At 45.7% G+C, this 20,220-nt stretch overlaps 1 protein-coding gene and 1 long non-coding RNA gene across 3 annotated transcripts in view; one reads left to right on the top strand and one right to left on the bottom strand.

Moving 5' to 3' along the window:
• Positions 1–14,938, top strand: part of LOC140218931 (uncharacterized) — a 270,707-nt gene extending 255,769 nt beyond the window's left edge. Inside the window, exon 3 of the long non-coding RNA XR_011895085.1 lies at positions 14,593–14,938. This is a non-coding gene — a long non-coding RNA (uncharacterized lncRNA). The remainder of the gene's footprint in view (positions 1–14,592) is intronic.
• The window catches only part of LOC126521672 (adenosine receptor A2a-like), a 42,761-nt gene continuing 29,239 nt past the window's right edge, over positions 6,699–20,220 (bottom strand). For both annotated transcript variants that reach the window (XM_055065819.1, XM_050170397.3), the window contains exon 2: positions 6,699–8,483. In XM_055065819.1, the coding sequence (XP_054921794.1) occupies positions 7,437–8,390 (954 nt within the window). In that variant the 5' untranslated portion in view covers positions 8,391–8,483 and the 3' untranslated portion in view covers positions 6,699–7,436. The remainder of the gene's footprint in view (positions 8,484–20,220) is intronic.

Raw genomic sequence — 20,220 nt, 5'->3', positions numbered from 1 at the left:
GAGAAAATCAGTTTTATCGTGCAACCACTGGTCCCTATACTTTTGCTCACGGGTGCACATCCTATTACCAGGGCATGATGTGCTTGCAAGAGTGCGCAAAATCCCTGTTCACCCTTCCACAAAAACTTTTTTTTTTTTTACAGAGTACACACTGAAACCTTGCCATTTAGAACATGGCTTCGGAAAGAGAATATTTTCGTTTCGTCAATTAACTGTCACCTTTATAAAGTGCCTGAAACTATTAGACATGACTTTTATGACTGTAAAGAAGCCATTATATTCCGGGGTGTTCTCCATAGAAAGTTGCAGGATGACATTGGCCTAAATTCTTACAATATCCGATATCTTGTTGCACCGTGTGATTACGTACCATTCGATAAGTTTTCCTGATAGATCTGCATATCCTGTGCAAAACTCGTATGCAAGATTGCATATCCTATTGACCGCAAATAAAGACGGGGACAGCGGAAGAGAACACAATAACGACACAGGCGGTCAATGTGATTTGCAGTAAACACAAACTAGGCCAAAGTGAAGTTTTTCTGAATCGTATGCAAGACTGCAGTGCAGAAACAGTTGCCTCAAGAAAACATTTCTCTGGGAGCATTAAGCACTTTAAGGACGTTTACGATGAAAATGAATGTCAGCTGTATTAGGACACAAGTTTGATTGGGTGTTTAATTTCTTTCAAGTTTTTGTTGTGATGAAAAGTGCTGCATTGTATCACGTTTTCTTTGTATCTACTACTCGGTGTACTACTGATTATGACCATCTGGTGTTCATAATTTTGTAGATGGTTCCTGTACATGCAATATTCCATTCATTATAATAAATAACATGCAAGAAAAACAAAGCGATTGTGACATGTTTTTTTCTCATGGGAATGCAGTATGTGGAAAACGCTAATGATGGACCGAAACGCCGAAACGGTGCTGCCTACAAGGGTACATTTTATCCAAATGATACTACGCCTAAAACAAGCTTATGATGGATTCGATATACAACCGGACTGGTACCCTATTTTGGTGAGGTGGTTATCTTTACCACCCTTCCAAAGTGAAACCAACGTTTCTACTCGCAGTGTGAACGTTGCATTTTCTGTGTGGGGCTTTCATTGTAGCCTCCACTCTGTAACTATGCAGAACTGTTGAATGTCGGGTTGAATTCTACTGTAATAAATACCGAGAAAGAAAAAAAAAAGCGATTGTGACATGAGGGTTAGAGCGTCGGACTGCTGTGTCGGTGGGTTCGATCCCATCATCGGACACGCAATTCTTTTTCTTTAACTTCTTGGCAATGCAACAGCAGCATCCAGCAGCCACGGTCACGGAAATCCGAGAGGGTTCGGAAATAAATCTTCGCCTTTAAAAAAAGATCGCCCCGATACCATGCGCCGCCAAACAAAGCTCTTGACAAGCGTGACCAAACAGCTAGTGTGCTAAGCTTCGTTTTGGCGCATCCATGAAGGCATCGGGAAAGCTCACGCCAAGAGGCGTAATCACAGCGTCGAAATAAGGGCGATGGTTCGATTTGTGTGGCGCAGACCAGGAGGCGTCAGAATACGTAAAGAGCTTATCGATGTCTCTCGTACACGCGAGTTCCTGCTGTCCTCAAGGACTCACTACCAGTTTTCCAACAAAAAAGTAAGAAACTTTCTCGTGTTTCAGAGGCTAGAACTTTTTGCGCGATTTGAAAACTGATTTAAGATCACCTGGTCAGTAGCTACAAACTTTACACCCTCAGTAGCCACGTAACTGTGCTAATTGAATTTATTATTTAGTATAATTAACTAATTAGCGAGAATATTAGAACACGTAACCTGATTGACGATGTACGCCGTTCCCAGTAATACGGGACCACGTGACCCCTGCATGGATCTACCATTTTTCATCCTTGAAATCAAGGTGGCCCTAGCTTTGTGCAGACGTATGCGTCTTCACCAGGACCTGACGGAATTTCTTAGAGAGCTCTGTGTCGTCTGGGTAAGCGAGCGAGGAGTGTTCTGCATGAAAAGTGTAATTAATCCTGGCTAAGTGGCACGCTTCCCACAAGCTAGAAGTCTAGTCGCGTAATTCTGCTACTGAAGCCTGACAAGTCTCCGTTGGAGCTTTCATCGTATCGCCAGATTGCATTAGCGAGCGTTGTGGGCAAAGGGATGGAGAGAATGATCCTGGGACGCTTTAGTGGTACTTGGAATACCACAACGTCTGCCTAGATGCCATGACAGACTTACGACGTGGCCACTCATCGAATCATAACGTCGTCGACCTGGTTACCTGCATTCAGCGCCAAAAAGGATGTAAACGTCTCTACGCTTCTTTGTTCCTCGATGTCGAAGGGACGTAAGACAACGTTACACACGAAGCCATCCTCGCCGTTCTCTAAAAGGTAGGCCTCGGTGGTCGGATGTTTGGATGGATACATAGCTATCTCCCTATGCGACCTTTCTTTGTGGGCACCGAGGACGACAACACTTATATACATTACACCTACTATGGCGTGCCCCAGGGCGGCGCAAAGAGCCTTACGTTGTTTAACCTCACGCTGATTGGTCTCCTTGATCACCTTCCAAACATAGTTAAATTGTACGCAGACGACATATGCGTTTGGGCGTCCGGAGTGACACAATTACAGCTGCGCGCAAGGCTCCAGAAAGCTGCCACTCAGACTGCACTCTGCCTCCGCATTCAAGGCCTGGCGATTTCAGCGGATAAATGTGCACTTGTTCCATTTACGCGTACGCTCATGACGCACTACAGTGTATTAATCAAGGGGCAGGTGATACCATTTCTACAGTCTTGCAAATTCTTAGGAAATTCTTAGGTGTCATTATTTAGATATTCATAGAGCCCCCATTTATTGTACATGAAGAAGTGGTCGTCAGACATCTGTCACCTTAAGTTCTTCACTGGAAAGACCTGGGGAATGTTCACTGGGGAATGTCCACAAGCGCTATGCTGCAACTATATAGGGTACTTTTTCTGGGCGTTTTGCGGTACGGCTTGCCAGAATTTGCTAACGCAAGTAAAACAAGCCTACGTACTATTCAAAACGCTCAGGCTGAGGCGCTCAGGATTTGTCTAGGTCTTCCTCTAAGTGCGTCAACGGCAGCAACTACTGCAATCGCCAGACCACCTCATCAAGACCCACATCACAGTTGCGGCACTATGAGTGCACGTAAGGCACCTTGTCCGTACTCCTTGCCACCATCTAGCCTCTCTACCTGCGGAGAGATCACGTGCCTCATTCTGCCGAACGGTATCCGCAAATCGTGAGGTTATGCCATCTTGCGTCACACCGGCCGCGAGACCTTAGACTCCTCCTTGCTGCCTCATTTGACCAAGGATCAACCTGACAGTGCCTGGCGTCCGGAAAAAAGGTAGATATGTCATTGTCGCTTCTTGAGCAGCTTACTTTACTCCTATTAAATGAGAAGTACCGGTTTTACACCACAATACACCGACGGCTCCGTCCTGCCGAAGAGCTATACCGCATCTGTCGTCATTCAAGCCAAAGCCACCACTATCAAGTTAAAAACATCTCACTTGACAACGTCGACGGCAGCAGAACTCGCCGCTCTTCGAGTCGCACTACAATTTATTAATGACGAACCAACAAACAAACGGTCAATTTTCTGCTACTCGAAGACGGCAGTACAATGTTTATTGTCAGCCTTAGGGAGCGGTCCGCATGAACAGCTGATATTTGAAATCACAGAGGCCATACACCACCTGTCTGAGAAAGGGCATGAAATAATTTTTCAGTGGCTACCAAGTCACTGTGGTTAGGTTAGGTTTGGTTAGGTTAGGTTAAATAGATGCGTCTTAAGTTATGCGTCTAATATGATGCTGCTGATGTAGTCGCTACCGCTACCGTATGTTGTTACTTTACGCAGTGGTGCTGTTTCCAGGACACCACTACTTGGGCCCCGGAAGCCACAAAGGAAGAACCCCCGTGGACGAGGACGACCGCGTTGCCAAGCGGCACGACGAGGCGTACGAAAGAGTGCAAAGCGACGCAGATGTGTTTGCAGCCGACCGGACGTCTACGAAGGAGTTTTTCAAGGGCTTTATATCAACAGGCAATTGGCACTCTGCCTTGGGCGCAGCCGGCTTGGGTGCGAAGAACGTGGTCGCGGAGCACGTACTAGGCCGCAGTCTCTATGGAATGCCAACCGGACGGAAGCGTGCAAATAACGGGGACCCAAATCCTGCAGCACCAAAACGAGCAAACGCCGACGATCAAATGCCCTCGGAGGAGGCAGCGGACTCCTCCGCAGCACCTGGGGGAGCAGGTGTTGGAAGTAACCATCCGTCTTCATCCGAGCGGGTTCAGCAGATTTTGCGAGTACCTCGGGACCACGGAGTGGTCTCAGTTTTCCATGACAGCAAGATTGTCACCACTTGGGGCTACTCCATGCTAAAGACATCACTCAAGTATGACAAGGAAAAGATATTTCCTGGTATCGTAACAAGCATGTCTCGTTTACCCGTTGACCGCCCTTACCTTTACATTCCTCACGGCACTTGAACTTTCCGGTACACACAAAGGCGCTGCAGTGCTCTGTCAAGGCGACTCCCCACGGCTTGCGTACCCCTTGGAAGACGGGCTCTTCGGTCGTGCAGCCAGTCAATTCAGATATGCTCCTTTATGGCCTCGCTTCGATTGGCTTAAACCATCACATGGACACAGCCGTGTGTCGCATCACGCATGGCGCGCCACAGAATGCTATGAAGCCCCAAACTCTTCGGTCATTTACAACATAAGAGCACGCCGTTTTGGCCAAGAGCTACTGGGGTCTTGCTTTAGAACCGACCATGGAAACACAACAAATAATCCCGAAAAGAGGTGAGACGCGTAATTAGGAATGAGCCAGCATCTCTTTGTGTCGCCCACGGCATGGCTGGCTACGTGAACGCCTCTCGAACGAAACGTCCAAAACTGAGTGGAGTTCCCTTAAACCGGGAGGACAATCGATTGCGTACGACGTACCTGCATCTACTCTTGATGTTGGTGTTGTTGGCATTTTCAGAATTCAGTTGGAAGTTTTTAGTATATTTGTGGAAATGGTAGCAGTGTTCGCAGCTCTGGGCATGAGGCTCGTGTTAATTGCAGGTATTTGATTCGTTGACGGCGCCGGTCAAACTCCGACACTTTAGTATAACGTCTCGTGTAGTTCTGGTCATAGATCCACCCCCGCATAGGGAGCTAGGGGTTTATTTCTCTAGCCATGCATTATTTAACTAGTTTTTTTTTTTCACCTACTGATCATCATCAGCCAATTTTTATGTCCACTGCAGGACGAAGGCCTCTCCCAGCGACCTCCAATTACTCCTGTCTTGCACTAGCTTATTCGAACTTACGCCTGCAAACTTCCTAATTTTATCACCCCACCTAATTTTCTGCCGTCCTCGACTGCGCTTCCCTTCCCTAGGCACCCATTCTGTAGCTCTAATAGTCCACCGGTTATCTACCCTACGCATTACATGGTCTTAGCGTAGTCCTTAACTTGTTCTCGAGCTTCTCTGTTAACCTCCAAGCTACTGCCCCATATGTTAGCATCGCTAGAATGATTTAGCGCTTTGCTTTCGAACGGCAGTGGTAAGCTCCCAGTCAGGATTTGGTAATGCCTGCTGTATGTAGTCCAACACATTTTTGTTCTGTAAATTTCCTTATCATACTCAGGGTCGCCAGTGGGTAATTCACATACATAAACGTACTTCTGTACAGACTCTAGAGGCTGAATTCTTGTTCCTTGCCAGGCTGTTAAACATTACCTTTCTCTTCTGCATATTAATCTTCAACCTTATTCTTCCACTTTCTCGGTTAAGGTATTCAACCATTTATCGCAATTCATCGCTAGTGTTGCTGAACATGTCATCTGCAAACCGAAAGTTGCTGAGATATTCGCCGTTGATCCTCACTCTTAAACCTTCGCAGTTTAATAGCTTGAATTCTTCTTCTAAGCATCCAGTGAATAGCATTTGAGAGAGTGTCTCCTGGCCTGACCCCTTTCTTAATAGGTAACTCTCAACTTTTTTTGTGGAGAACCAAGGTATCGGTGGAATTTTTTTACATATTTCCCATAATATTCACGTGCACCTCCTGTACTCCTTGATTACGCAATGCCTCCGTGACTACTGGTATCTCTACCGAATAAAATGCCTTTTAATAATCTATGAAAGCCACATAAAGAGTTTGATTGTACTCCGCAGATTTGTCAGTTACCTGATTGATGACATGGATGTGATCCAATATCCGTTCTTGAAGCCAGAATGTTCTCTTGGTTGATTGAAGTCAAGTGTTGCCCTGGTTCTATTGGAAATTATCTTGCTCAACATCTTATACAATACTGAAAGCAAGCTAATGGGCCACGAATTAGTTCTTTAACGTCTCCCTTCTTATGTATTAGTATAATGTTGGCATTCTTCCAGCTCTGTCGTACACTTGAAGTCGTGAGGCATTGTGTACCTACTGATATCATACACTAAAACTTTTCTTCTTGCTCTTGGCCTCGTCCCTGCTCAGGCATCCACCACCAGTTCTCCATTCCAGCCAAGTTATGTTCGCGCGGGAGCGTTGGTTTGGAGCGATCGCTGGAGTTCCGCAGCCACGCATGACAGTAATATTTAATCTAACAGAGTTATGTTTCCCCCTTGAGCGCTCACAAAAACATTGAATCTCTTTTGAGCAGTAAATAAATAGGCATACTTTATTTTGGTCCAAGGTACACTCGATAAACGACACGGTTGCAAGTGAAACACTGCAGATGTTAATGAAGTGAGATCGTTCCTTTAATCTCGTTTCTTCGTAACTGAGGCTCTGTCGTAAGTGACTCAGATGTCAACTATGATGTTATGCAACTTTTCACTTTGGGTGACTACGGACGTCGATTGGAGGTTTTAATGTCTCACAGTGTTTTGCTGTATGGTGACGTGCAATATTACGGGCTACACCCGCTATCTGGGAAAAGAAACAGGTTTTACATCTTCGTCAAATAGAAAAGTGTTCCATCATGTTCGCGAAATTATAGAGAAAATGTTATCGCTAAATATTTTCATGTCAGATTCAAACTTTTATCGGATGAGTATAATCGAAATGCACTTAAGTAGAATTTTCGAATCTAATTGCAGCATCGCTTCATCCCCATTGTCATTTGTATTCAGTTAAAACCTTAATACTGGAACACCAGCCAGCTTTTATTGACCTGCCATTCGACAATAATCCATTTCGGCTGGGGAGACTATTTTCATCAATGAATGCAAACTTGCTGCTCTATTTCCTATTGCACATGAGGGTATTTTTACAGGGTATACTAAGAACGACACTATACCCACGTGAAGGGCTTCAGGCTGCTGAAAAGCAACACTTCTCTTGTAACGGTCCTCGTTCCTTTGCAGAAATGACACCAACAACTCGTCACGGTAATGTTGCACTCACGTTGGCCTCGCACCGTTCGATTTTCGTGGGCACAAAATGTCGCGGAAGGCAGCCCTCAAATCCTTAGCTTTCCATCCGTATATGACGGGGTTCAGAGATGATTTGCCGAAAAACAGACAGATCACGTACGGCTTTACGTGAACCTGCAGGCTCGTGCTCACGTCGACGAAGAACGGAATGAGGACAATGACGGAGTAGGGAAGGACACCCAGTATGCACACAGCCAACACCAGCGCCATGGTGCACGCGGTGCGGGCCTCTTGCCTGACTCGGTGGTGAGCGTCGCTGGTGGACGCCACCGCTTTCAAGTGTTTCCACGAGGCGCGAAACACGAAGAAGTATAAGACCAGAGTCAGGGTCGTGCCAACCGTCGAGATGCCCACGGTCACTAGGATGTAGATGCGGGAGTAGACATAAGTCAGATCGCAGACGACATGAACGACATCCAGGGCTAACGGATAGTCCTTGTTGTCGCCGATGCCCATGTAAGGCAAGAGGCTGTACAGCAGGCATGAGATCCACACGCAGACAATGTAGCCGGCGGCAAGTCGGTATCGCATGAGGCGGTGGTACGATATGCCATGCACCACGGACACGTACCGGTCAACGGCGACGCCCAGGTGGCTGAAGGAGGAACAGGCGGTAGAGTACGTAGCGAACCAGTAGCGGAACATGCAAAGCCTTCTGTGGCACGACAGATGCTCGAAAAAGTAGAAAGCGTCATAGAAAGGGACGTTGAGTGCGACCAGCAGGTCCGCGCAGGCGAGACTCAGCACAAAGTAGTTGGTGATCGTGCGAAGTCGGGTGCACCGGCACACGGACACGATGACAAGAAGGTTCCCCAGGAAAGCGACCACTGCGAGGCTGCACTGGATGCCGGCCACCCAGACGATACTGCTGACCCTGTACTTTGCAGGGTTGCAAGTCGTGCGGTTTGCCTCCATGGTCATCGAATTGGAGGGCTCTCGGTGAAGTGCCTGTCGCACTGGGCTCCTAGGCTGCCCTCTGTCATCTCGCGCTGCTGTCTGGAACCCTTCGGAGTTCTGCAAAACAACAACAAAAAAACAAGAGACATACCGAATAAGAAAGTAAGACCGTGAGGCGCAACCTCAGCCTTTATTGATGAAAGGCCACCTCGACAAAATCCCTAACATCCTGGCTGGGGATTAAGCTGCACATGATTGCTCCCTCTTAGCAGTGCTTTTTTTACTTGCAATGTTATTTCAGTGCGCTTTCTGTTGTCGGTGCAGCTTCTCTGCTGCCCGTTGATCCACTAAAGTCTGCAAGATTATTTAGAGAAGAATTCGGATGAAATTGATTGTTTTCGGTGCTTTCTGGGCCATGACGGCAACATTTGTGGTCCAGACGCAATTTTCGCCTTTGACCTTGCTGGAGGAAGGGGAGGTGACCAGAACAACTACTGAAATGCAGTCATAGTGAATGTTGGTTGAGATTTCACTAGGCCAGAAGTTTATCCTTAAACACAACTCTGAGATTGTGCCAGAATCAGGATGTATGTCCGAGGGGGAAAAGTAAGTCCCTTTCGGCGTTTCAGTCGACTTTGAAGAAAAATAAACGGGGTTGTTGTCTTTGCCGATGTGTTTCTGTGAACGACATTCAGGAAGGGTGAAATATACTGTAAGATTGTGATGTCCTCACAGAATGGGTAGTGCCGAACCCGCAAATTGCAGAAACATTCACGAAACGCAGTCGGTGACCACCAGACTCTATCTATAATGAGGCTACAACATTTCGTACCACCAACTGACTACGTTCGAAAGAAATGAAAGCGTCATCCATTAGCATTGCCTCAAAACTCATTGTCATTCTGTTTCGAAGTTCATTCACGAAAGAAAGAAAATTATAGCGCGTGTAGCCTTGAGCTTGGCAACCAATACGGCGAGCAGCAGCCAAGCGCTCAACACGAGCTCACTGAAACAGACTCGTAAGGTAGCACGCAAAGTGGGTGTTAATCGATAAAGCCTGGTCCTTGATAAGAAGCCGTGTTCTTCGTGTGAACGATGGCTCGCGTGCGCAGTGCTCCGTGTCAGTGAATCACATTTTCCTTTATTATTGAAATGAATAGAAAAGGAACAGGTCTAGTCACCCTGTAATATTGACAGCTGCTGCTTTTCGCTTAGTAGTAACAACAATAATAATAATTTTTTAAATAGTGTGAGAAGAAGCAACACCTTAGAGTCAAAAATCTACAGCATACAGTCTTACATACAGAGATAAAAGGCGAGGACAGGTTGCACCGCACCAAGTACCTACGCGTACGCGCATGCGGAGTTACAAAAACGTACACGAGGCTGCAATGCACTCTGCGATGGACAGGTGAGAAGGCACATCGATGAAATAGTGCACGTACAGAGATACGACACACAAAAGCGACCTTCATCACAGTATACAAAGAAAAAAAATAGGGTATGGCACACATGGTATACATATGCACATAAGTACAAATAACGGAAGACAGTTGTGGTATTATTGTAGTTCCTTGGTATTTGGTGCCACATCTTGTACTCGTGAAGGATGCCTGCGTCTCCGCAAAAAAATGTAGAGTTTGTTCAATGCCTTTAAGCTGTGTTGTTTTCGATGGTCAAAGGGCCAGAAATATTGAGAGTGTGAACGGTCGATTCGGATCGGTTGAGTGTAGCTCTTGCTCTAGACCCTAGAAATTTCTTATTTAATCCTCGTCAATCAATGCGGGGGTAGCCGTCAAGAATGACCATCAAGTACTCGAACTTTGATGTAGACTCTAAAAGATGTAAAAATAAATAAATCGCAATCAACGGTGCGCGAGAAAGGAACACTAAAGAAACTTGATACACTCGCTCAGCATTGTTGAGTGTTGTTAAACCCTCTAAATCACCTAGTTTATTAACACCTAGCAACAGTTATTTCTTTTCCTTTAGCTTTCTTTCATTTTAAAGATACCATTGCGAGAAGTTTGTTGTTTTTATCGTCGCCATGCGCTCACTTTTTTATGGCTTCTTTTCTTAAGCATTTGGCTTAAATTTTTCGATGATACATCACCTGTTCCGGCTTTCTCATTTACTGCACTTCTTTTACTGCAACATTTAACCCTGAATACTTTAAACGTGAATCCTCTTTCGCGTGCATCGAATTTTCTTCGCACCTGCCCCTTATGTCTTTTCTGCTGTCGGCTTCCATATCCCTTTGTCCCTGTTATTTATTCTGTACTGAAACTGGGTGTCGCATTTATCTTTTCGTGGTGTTCGGTACGTTGGGGAAAAGAAAGAAAGTAGCAGGTGCAGTCCTAACCACCTCCTAATGTCCCTTGATGCGTGTGCAAGTAGCACAATAATCGAGCAGGGGAGCGGCAGTGGAAACGGGCTTGAAGGACTCGGTCCTTCGCTGCACAGCTCTTTGGAGCTGCTGCCTCACGAATTCGCCAGCGCTGTCCGAACAAGAGCGAAATTCAAGGCTTAAAGTGATGGGTGTCCTTGTTTTCAAAAAAAAAAGACCCTCGCTTTAATGAGAAGTTTGAGATGAAAGCCCAGCTGACGGCCTTGAATCCTACTTGTTCAGACGCTGGACCTGCAAACCACAAATGTTCCATTAACATCCACGAGATGTTCTTGGTTGGACCTATAAGACTCATCCATGAGACGTCCCCTTTTACCCATCTTTACAAAAAATCAGTCTTCCAACAATCGATAAACGGCCGCCCAAATCATGTTGCCAAAATGTTGCGTATTTGTAACACCTGTATATTTGAAACGAACTATAGATATGCTGATAAGGCGGACATGTCAGATTTACGTTGCATCGGTGGTCATGGACATGCGTGACTGCCCGGGATATCAGATGTTTGACAGTGCTTACTATATTTAATATTATGTTCGCAGCAGACGCAGTGTCACGATGCAGCGGGGAGAACGCGCGCACAGCAGGAACAGATACGTCGCGTGCGCAAATGCTCGCGCACGAGGCAGTGCAATGTAGTCATTCTTGTAGACCTATATTGCCAGGCGGAAGCGGAATATTGAAATAAATTCTTGAAAATAAATTGTATCAGAAAATAAAACAAAAGTTGATGCGCACATATGGTGTGCAGAGATGTTAATTTTGGACTATAATTTGAATAAATCAGAAAGCATAGTTCTGTTATAGGGAAATTGAAAATTAACGCGTGTTGGAAAACAACTATTCATGTGCGGATGGAAAGAGGTCTATAAGTCAAGTTGTGACAACAGACACTAGAGTTAGTGTGATCAAATATATAGTCCATCTCTTAAATCAAAGCAACTTACTCTAGATGTCCTGGATTTCTCACCCGCCGTGGTGGCTTAGCAGCTATCGTGTTGCGCTGCTAAGCGCGAGGTCGCTGGTTTGATTGCCGGTCGCGGTGCACGCATTTCGATGGGGAGAAAATGCAAAAACATTCATGTCCCGTGCATTGGAGACACGTTAAAGATCCCCAGGTGGTCAAAACTACTCCGGAGCCCCCCACTACAGCGTGCCTCATAATGAAATCGTGGTTTGGCACGTGAAACCATAGAATTCAATTCAATTCCTGAATTTCACTGGCATAAACATACCTGTCTGTGACGTCTACCAGATACCTTTCTTAGACTTCGACGTTAGAACCTAATTCGCGCACCTCAGAGACATTTGTGGTTTACTGTGGGGTGACAAATAACGTGTACGCAGTGGTTGGGCTAAAGCGCAAATGGCGCATGCACGCACATATATCTTAATGAGACTTCTTGAATAACTGCGGGGAGCTAGAAACAAACACCTAAACGAGTGCTTGAGTATTATACTAACCTGAACTAGGTAGTTCCTGTTTAAAGTGATCTTGGTCAGGTCTGATTTATAGGCAAACGCAGGGTTAAAAGCGCCAACCTACTATAACCACCTCCTTCCAAGCCCTATAGTTGAAGCCTTTTTTTTTTGAAGGTGAAACAGAACTGAAATAGATCGGTGCGGGAGGAGCCGTGTTACAGCGGTACTCGCGTCGCCTCTGCCAGGCCGTACAGAAACGGAGCCGCGCGCCTGCGACCGTTCGCTGTGAAAGGAGAGCCGTCTGTTCGTCGGTTGTGCGTTTCGCCTGCAGGTACGCGCCGTTGCAGCCGGTAGCTCTCGTGTGGCGTACGGAGCTGGGGCACTAGCCTTTGTACATTTGCGATATTCAGCAAGGCGCGGGATATCGTAGTTGGCGTGTGGCTTAGGTGTACAAGAACGTGCATTTACGATCATTTGACGCTCGACGTACACTATACCTGCCCTAGGAACGAACGTCTGTGCATTAAATTTCTGCCGATGCTGCGGCAACCGCGACGGGCCTAACACCCTTCTTAAAGTACATAACAACGCCGCAAGTCTGAACTGCAAAGTTGGCCTTGAAACTGGTAAATGAGCAAGAATGGCACGCCTGACGCTTTAGATGCAGCCAGTGTTGCAGCGTTAGTAGGTGCTGGATGAGTTCCCACAAAGCTGCTTTTCCGTGTAGCAAAAGTGGGGACAAATTGTGCAAACGTGGCCTTATCTCCAAGCAAAGAGGGCGTCGGTCACCACGTATAACTATGATCTGTATTGGTGGTGGTGGTGAAAACTTATTTTGTCCAGCAAGTTAATAGAGTAGGGTTCACCCTGCCTGGGGGTCTGCTACGAGCCCTTTGGCTCTGGCGGCGTCATCGGCGCGCTGGACTGCCCACAGTTTATCTTCTGGAGCTGATCTGTATTACTTCGTGGTTTTTTTTCCCGCTGCCTCTGCGTCCTTGTGAACTCCACAGGCACCATTCACTGCATTATAATATTGTATTGGAAAGACTTGAGTCTACTTATGATGCACAGAGTCTCGCAAAGCGTCGACGCTGCGCAACGAGCCTTCAATGCGTGTCAATTACTTTTGTCGACGGGGTACCGTAAACACCCGCACACTACGCGAGTCCAAACACGATAGGAGGGGTGGTCTTCATGGTCCTAAGAAATGAAAATTCCGTATTTTATTCGGTCATGCTTACGCCTTGTTCCATCATGTTTAAGGAAGCGTTTGCTTCACAACAACTCTTCGCGCCGTCTATACTGTCATTTTCGTTATTCCCAACTAGCAGCGTTTGTCCCATAGCTCCTCTAAGCAGTGTTCTATGATATTGAGGGAAATTCTATGAATAATCTTCGATATCAATTTTTTAAGTGTTTCAGCGGAAGCTTTTGCGATTCTATAGGGCTAAACTAGACCGAACTTCTATACTCTCCTCGGTGTAAAAACATTTGGTATTATGTGCAAGTTTATTCTGGTAATCAATAGGAAGCGCAACGCGATACAGTCGGATTTGAAACGCATCCAATTCTGAAAACTCGTCAGGTCAGGAGAAGCTACTTCCTCGTAATTTCTGTGTGTAACGGCTGCGCCACGTTCGTACACGTCTTCTTTCATTTTTCTCTGTGTTTTAATGGTAGTTTTGAAAAGCGCTTTGGCCAGTTTTGTGCGGCCTTTCGCGTTCACTATTTTCTTTAATATTCTCATTCTTCCTTTTATGTAGAACGTCACCAGCAAAGAAAACTCAGTCCCAGAGACAACACCAATGTTTCTCAAAATGCTACCACTGAAGGGTCGCTGATAGTGGACGAGGACAGTTAACTGTTAATACCTACAGTTAACTGTAGTACCCCCCCCCTTTCTCTTTCCCAACCTTACAGTCACCACAGCAACATACTTACGCAAAAGTTTAGATAAACTGTGTTTTCACTCAACCTGTCCTTCAGTCAATATTCGAGTGCTAGTGCAAAACGTCCGACAGGTTAGGTTAAACTCATCTTCGGAAGTGTCGACTTCATATTCATCGGGTCTCATGTTGCGACTGTTTCCGAACCAGGAATAAGGGAGCCGCAGCAGCCCATGTGATTTTTTAGAAGACAATATTAATAAGCTTGCCGTAGTACAGTGAATACTTATGGGCTTTCTAAGACCGGCCGGACTCCTAGGCATCCTGTACGCAGCTATCAGTCACACTGTGTGAGGACTATCCTATTTGTGGTATGTTATCCTCCTTTTTTATTCCTTTCTAAGCTCCTTTAGATACGCCAGTGCTGATAAGGGAACCGCATCTTTTTTTTTTTAATTTTTACTACAAATAACTCTCTCTCTCGCTCTCTCTCTCTCTCTCTCTCTTGCAGTACTAAATAAAGCACAAGCAAAGAAAGACAGGGCATCGCGAGCGGTGCTTGTCGGGAGTTGCAGAAAAGTGTCTCGTGAAAAGGAAACGGAGTTTGAACAACGGCTGCTTCCGTTTTCTCCCGAGGCGACGCTTGGCCCAGATTCAGGAATGGATGGCGCGCTCTTCGGCGCGAATATCTATCTGTGATTCCAAAGTGTACATATTAAATACCTCTGCCTATATGCGTTATAACATCTACGAAAACATCGCCGACACTTTGCCGGCAATTCCACAAGGACCTTGCCACTGGAGGCAGTATGTGCATCGACGCAGTGTCTCTGAAGCAGGGGGTACCGTGCTTCGGGCACCTCAGGCAGTAAAAGTTATTGCCTCGTAACCAATCGTTACGCTGAATCTAACAAGTGCATTCTGTAAAGTGTTAAGCGGTAAGGACTTTCGCTATGGTGACGCAGCCTTAGCAGCACGTGATTCAGTTTTCATGTCTGCTACCGAGCGACGAAGACAAATAATATGATAAAGGGCTTGCCGCTATATTAGTGAGCATGCGCGACGTAAAACAACTGCTTCATTTTGGCACCACGTAATAGTTACGCTTCTGGGTGCACTTCAACTTAATCCAGTGGTCTTCAAGAAATAGTAAGTAGCCACATTTGCAATTCCTTCGCTAGCTTCAAAATCTGATAGCCGCATATGTTCGTCTTACCTCTTTTCTTGCATTCTGTGGCGACTCTAAATATTGATACATATTATAAGCATTAAGGTGCAATACGTAAATATCTTCAGGCTGCTCCGTGACTATGTCAGGCTCTGTCCGAACAGACGAGATTTTGTAACTAATTGTACGCTGAACGGAATGGTAATATATATATATATATATATATATATATATATATATATATATATATATATATATATATGACTAATCGTGTTAACTGGTAATAGATAAGTGAGGTAAACCATATGTAAGAAACAACAGCTGCTATAATAAATATTATGGGGGAGCTCTTAAGTACGACCATTCAACAATACTGGGCCCTTTTCACTCCACTTTGATCGGAATACCACGGTGGTGAGGAATGAAACCTGCGACGTCGTGCTCCAAAGGCATCTAACTTTAAAGTAAAAATACCGTCAAAAATATTAACTTAACAGCTATGGAAAGACCTTGGCTTCCAATTTACCTGCAAAAGCTGGCTTTCAACAAATATCTGAAAGGAATAAAATAAGTTGCCTAAGTTTCATGTTTCATTTAGTAAAGGGTCACCTAAGCTGCCGGACTTCAGAATACGTCGTTTCTGTCCGGTTATGCGACCACGCAGCGTCGCTGTCTCAGCTTAGTGCATGCAGTTCAACTACAGAAACAATGTTTTCCAGTACTCCTTTTCCCCGTGTACGTTAATTTAATGGAATGATTCTAACTGCGATTTGGCAGAGAGCATGGTGAATTAAGTCCATCCCAGGATCATCTTTGAGGATTCATTTGCATGCAAATAATTTTATTTCATTGAGGTTTCAACGACTGAACGGCTGAAGTGTATAACTGCATTGTTTGTATTGATATTGCTTTGTTTTCGCGTATTCTGTAGAATATATTCTGTCACATATCCTGAACACAAGTGCATAGCAATAGTGTTTGCATTGATAGAGTTCAGTTTTCGTATATTCTGCTCTTGTATTCTGATATACGATCTGTACCATTCTGCTATGACCAGTCGCGCGGGGGTGTGCACTATCTGAAATAAATAAATAAATAAATAAATAAATAAACAAATAAATACCACTCCGTAATAGCATTGACACTTCTTTCTGGCCTGCTTCTATGAAAAAGAAAGAAGTAAAAATAAAGGTTGGATTGTGCCTATCTCTTGATGCGCTTCACCCTAGTGCTTATTAACGTCCTGCATGCCGTCTTGCGATGGTGTTAGAAAAATCTGGACGTATGCGGGGAATGATGAAGCTTTCTGCTACAGCTGGTGCAAAATGAATGGCGTTCGCTTCGCTACAGACACACTTTGAGACTACGCAAACGGATGCGGTGTGCGGCTTGTACCCGAACCGCCCACGCCGTGCCAGCGTCGGTTCGGCCGAGCTCATGGCGGCCACGCCGGGGACTATATCCAGCAGGCCACCTCGCCACATGCCACAAGCAGACCTCTTGAGCGAAGAGCCGCAAATAATGTTAAAAAAAAGCAAGCATGACTAAGAATAATAAACTAAGCTGAGGCTAACATTTGCACACCCACGTGTTTTTCGCTGTGGAATGCTTAGGGAACGCTTGCAGTGCTCCCATAAACATGCTTCTTAAATAAGAACTGTCAAGGAATCCTAATTTTGTTGGCGTAGTTCTTTCGTTTCTTTTTTTTTTTTTTCATCACAGAAATAAAGCCTTGCTCAAGCTCAATTCGCAGTTCCTAACAGTAAGAAAGGGGGAGAGAGAAGGCATAAGGGGCTACGGAAACAGACATTCCATACACTTCAATAGCACGGTCTCTAACCTGCTGTCGCCATTTTGTTGAAGTTAAATCAGTTCGCCGAATGTTTTGTTCTCCGTTTTTAACTTCAATCCAGCCTGATCTGAAGCTCACATACCACAGACAGCACATATGGAGATAGTAAGAAGAGGAAAGGCAGGGAGGTCAACCAGTCGAGCGTCCGGTTTGCTATTCTACACTGAGGTTGTAGAAGAAAAAAATAGAAAAAGACAGGGAATACTGCGTTAGCACAAGAAAAATGCACAGCAGGACCATAGAAACTGTCACTCTTGCAGTGCCCTCAGCGCCAGCGACAGATGTGACCAGCAATGTGATGGTGACATGCAGGGCCATGAAAGGAGGTGTTTCGAGAATCCTCGGGGATGGTAGACGCACATTCCTAAGCAAGGTGTACTGAAGGTAAAAGTAACGAAGGCGCAGCATCACGAAGGCTGACCCTGCATAATGTACCGAAATCGCGTACTCTAAAGCCATTCTCCTTAATAATTGAAGTGCTTGAACGCGAGAGCGTTAAGGCTTTCGTTAAGCGGAAAAGGCGGCGGCGTTCACGACTTGTCCAGAAACCCATGTCACAGTCACATGATGTCTCACAATCATCTAAATTTGTGAAGTAAATTATTTTAGTTTAAACGAAAAAAATTTTCACATTCTAGGATTCGAACTGGGTCCGTCGAGTTGGGAGTCGAACTCGCGAGTCGGACACGCTACCACTTTGCCACACAGACTTTTTTTTTCTTTATTGCAGTGGTATAGTAACCAATCACGTAATGTGGAATACACATGCTACAATTGTTTCATATGCAACAAAGATTCCATACGGGGCACCCAATCGGGTACACACTTTTGCACTTTTTCCATTTCCAGAAATGAAATGAGAGACTCGCGAAAGTGCTTTATATAGCAGGACGAGCATCAACGTCTGCATGGCGAACAGCCATGCGTGACGTCCAGATACTATGCAAAGCCAATAACATAGTGATATCATAAGTAAAACCATCCTCGTTGTCAACCATTAGGTACCTTATTCCCTGTGCATCCAAAGGGAAATAAATCCTTCTTCAAGGTCCTTTGCAGGACATCCCAGCATTCCAGGAGCACATGTTCAATCGTTTCTGGTTTTCGGCACAAGAAACAGTGGTCATCCCACGGAACGATGAAGCCCTTTTCAGAAACATGTTTAACAGGGAGAGGCGGGCTAGTTGGTGTCGATATTGGAATGCATCATGTAACCGGACAAACGCCAACGGACGAAGAGGGAAACACACAGGACAGGCGCGGAACTTCAGCTGAGATTTACTCCGGGAAAGCCCACATTTATTCATGTATCATAATCACACTTGACAATCATCGGACAACCATCACTCGACATTGGCATGCGGGCGTGAGTGACACAAATTTGCATGTAAATAATTGAACTCTTTATCACTCAGTGACACTGAAGAGCTGCTTACCCAGCTGCCAGATTGCATTTTTATACAGTAAGCTTCAAAGATTTATCTGCTCAGTTGTGACGCGAACACCTTCAAGACTTTAGTGTCGCGGAACCTAGGCGTGCAATTACGACAGTGGCGACAATGGTCAGCCAGTTTGCCACCCCCCCGCCAATCCTTCTAGCACTGCGCGGTGCTCCTGCAGTCTGACGTTTAGACACCATTTCGTCGGCCCTATGTAGCTGTTGCCACAAGAGAGGGGTATCTGGTACACTACCCCTATTCTGCATGGGACGAACCTGCCAACGTGCTTGATACTTCATGTATTTCGTTTCTTCCTTCCCTGCACCATGTTGCACACGCCCGCCAGTTTCTTGGGCGCCGTAAAAACGACCGGGACTTCACATTTTTCAGCCACCTTTTTGAGGCAGTGAGAGATTTGGTGGTAGTACGGGATGGCAACAGGTCTTCGGCGTTGCGGCTCTACGCTTGGGCGGAGCTCTGATGGGCCCCGCACTTCCTTGTCAAGGGTTTCTAGCACCAAGGTGCCCATCTCATACTGAAATCCTGCGCTGTGCAGTCCTTGCAGCTGTAAAAACCCGCTATGTTGCATTTCATGCTGGCAGGACTTGTCAAGAGCAGCACGCAGGCAGTTTTTTGCAATTCCCCTTTTGACAAGCTTCGAATGAGCAGACTGGTAGTTTAAAATACCTTTTATTGAGCTAGGCTGATACCTCCAGCACGCACGGGATCCATCAATAACAATGCAAATGTCCAGGAACTGTAGGCATCCGTGCGAAGGCAACTCAAAAGTGAAACTCAACCCAAAGGCGCTCTCACGGAGAATTTCAAGAACGCGGTTCACAACAGTTGAACCCCCTCCCTCTGATACCCCTTTCAAAAAAATGGCCTACGCTGGAAATAGTCACAATCTGGTTCCGCGCAACGAGTGTTACTGTAGACGCTCACGAAGCCTGGCAATCGATATTTGTCTTTCCTTACGTTAGTTTCCTGAAGCGCTATAACGTCTGGGGGAGTCTTCATAGCGATGAGTGAAAGAACTAGATCAGCGTGCCCCGGTCGCGTCGACCTGACATTCCATTGATGCAAGAAGGGGCCAGACTGCTGACAACTGTTAAAATTGTTTCCGGTATAACGTCTAGCGAAGGCCGTCGAGAACTGGAACGAGGGCCTCCAAAACTTGCTCTGCTGCTGACGCTGCTGGTGTCTCATGACCGGCGATTAGAGATCTGATGACGTTGACAAGCACCTTCAGAAGATTGACAAGTTGCACATCGTCGTAGGCTGAGGCCGGTTTAGGTACTGTGTTTGCAGTGCTCTTCACTGTGGTTGTAATCTTTTCAGATAGTTGTTCCGGCGATTTCGATGGCAGCGCTGGCCACGATGAGTCTGAGAGGCAGATGGTCCGCCCCCCTGCTTTCCGATGCGTTGTGTCTTTGTCATTTTCTGAGCGCGCTGCTTTTCCAGTCGCTGGAGCATCACTACGGCGACGGAAGCTTTCATTTCCTGCTGCCTTCTTTCGGGCTTTCTATTTTAGAGCCTTTAGATCATTATTCAATGAAGGACATCCTTTATCTGTTGCCAAATCTTCACTAATACGGTTAGGGCACCCATATGCCTGACTTTCATAGAAATCTACATGGTGACTCTCCCATGTGTAGGGTAGCAAACCGGTTAAGCTAA

This window comes from Dermacentor andersoni, chromosome 6 (assembly GCF_023375885.2).
Source record: "Dermacentor andersoni chromosome 6, qqDerAnde1_hic_scaffold, whole genome shotgun sequence".
Taxonomy (NCBI): Eukaryota; Metazoa; Arthropoda; class Arachnida; order Ixodida; family Ixodidae; genus Dermacentor; species Dermacentor andersoni.
Note: the sequence above shows the minus strand (reverse complement) of the source record. Positions and strands in the feature narration are given on the sequence as shown.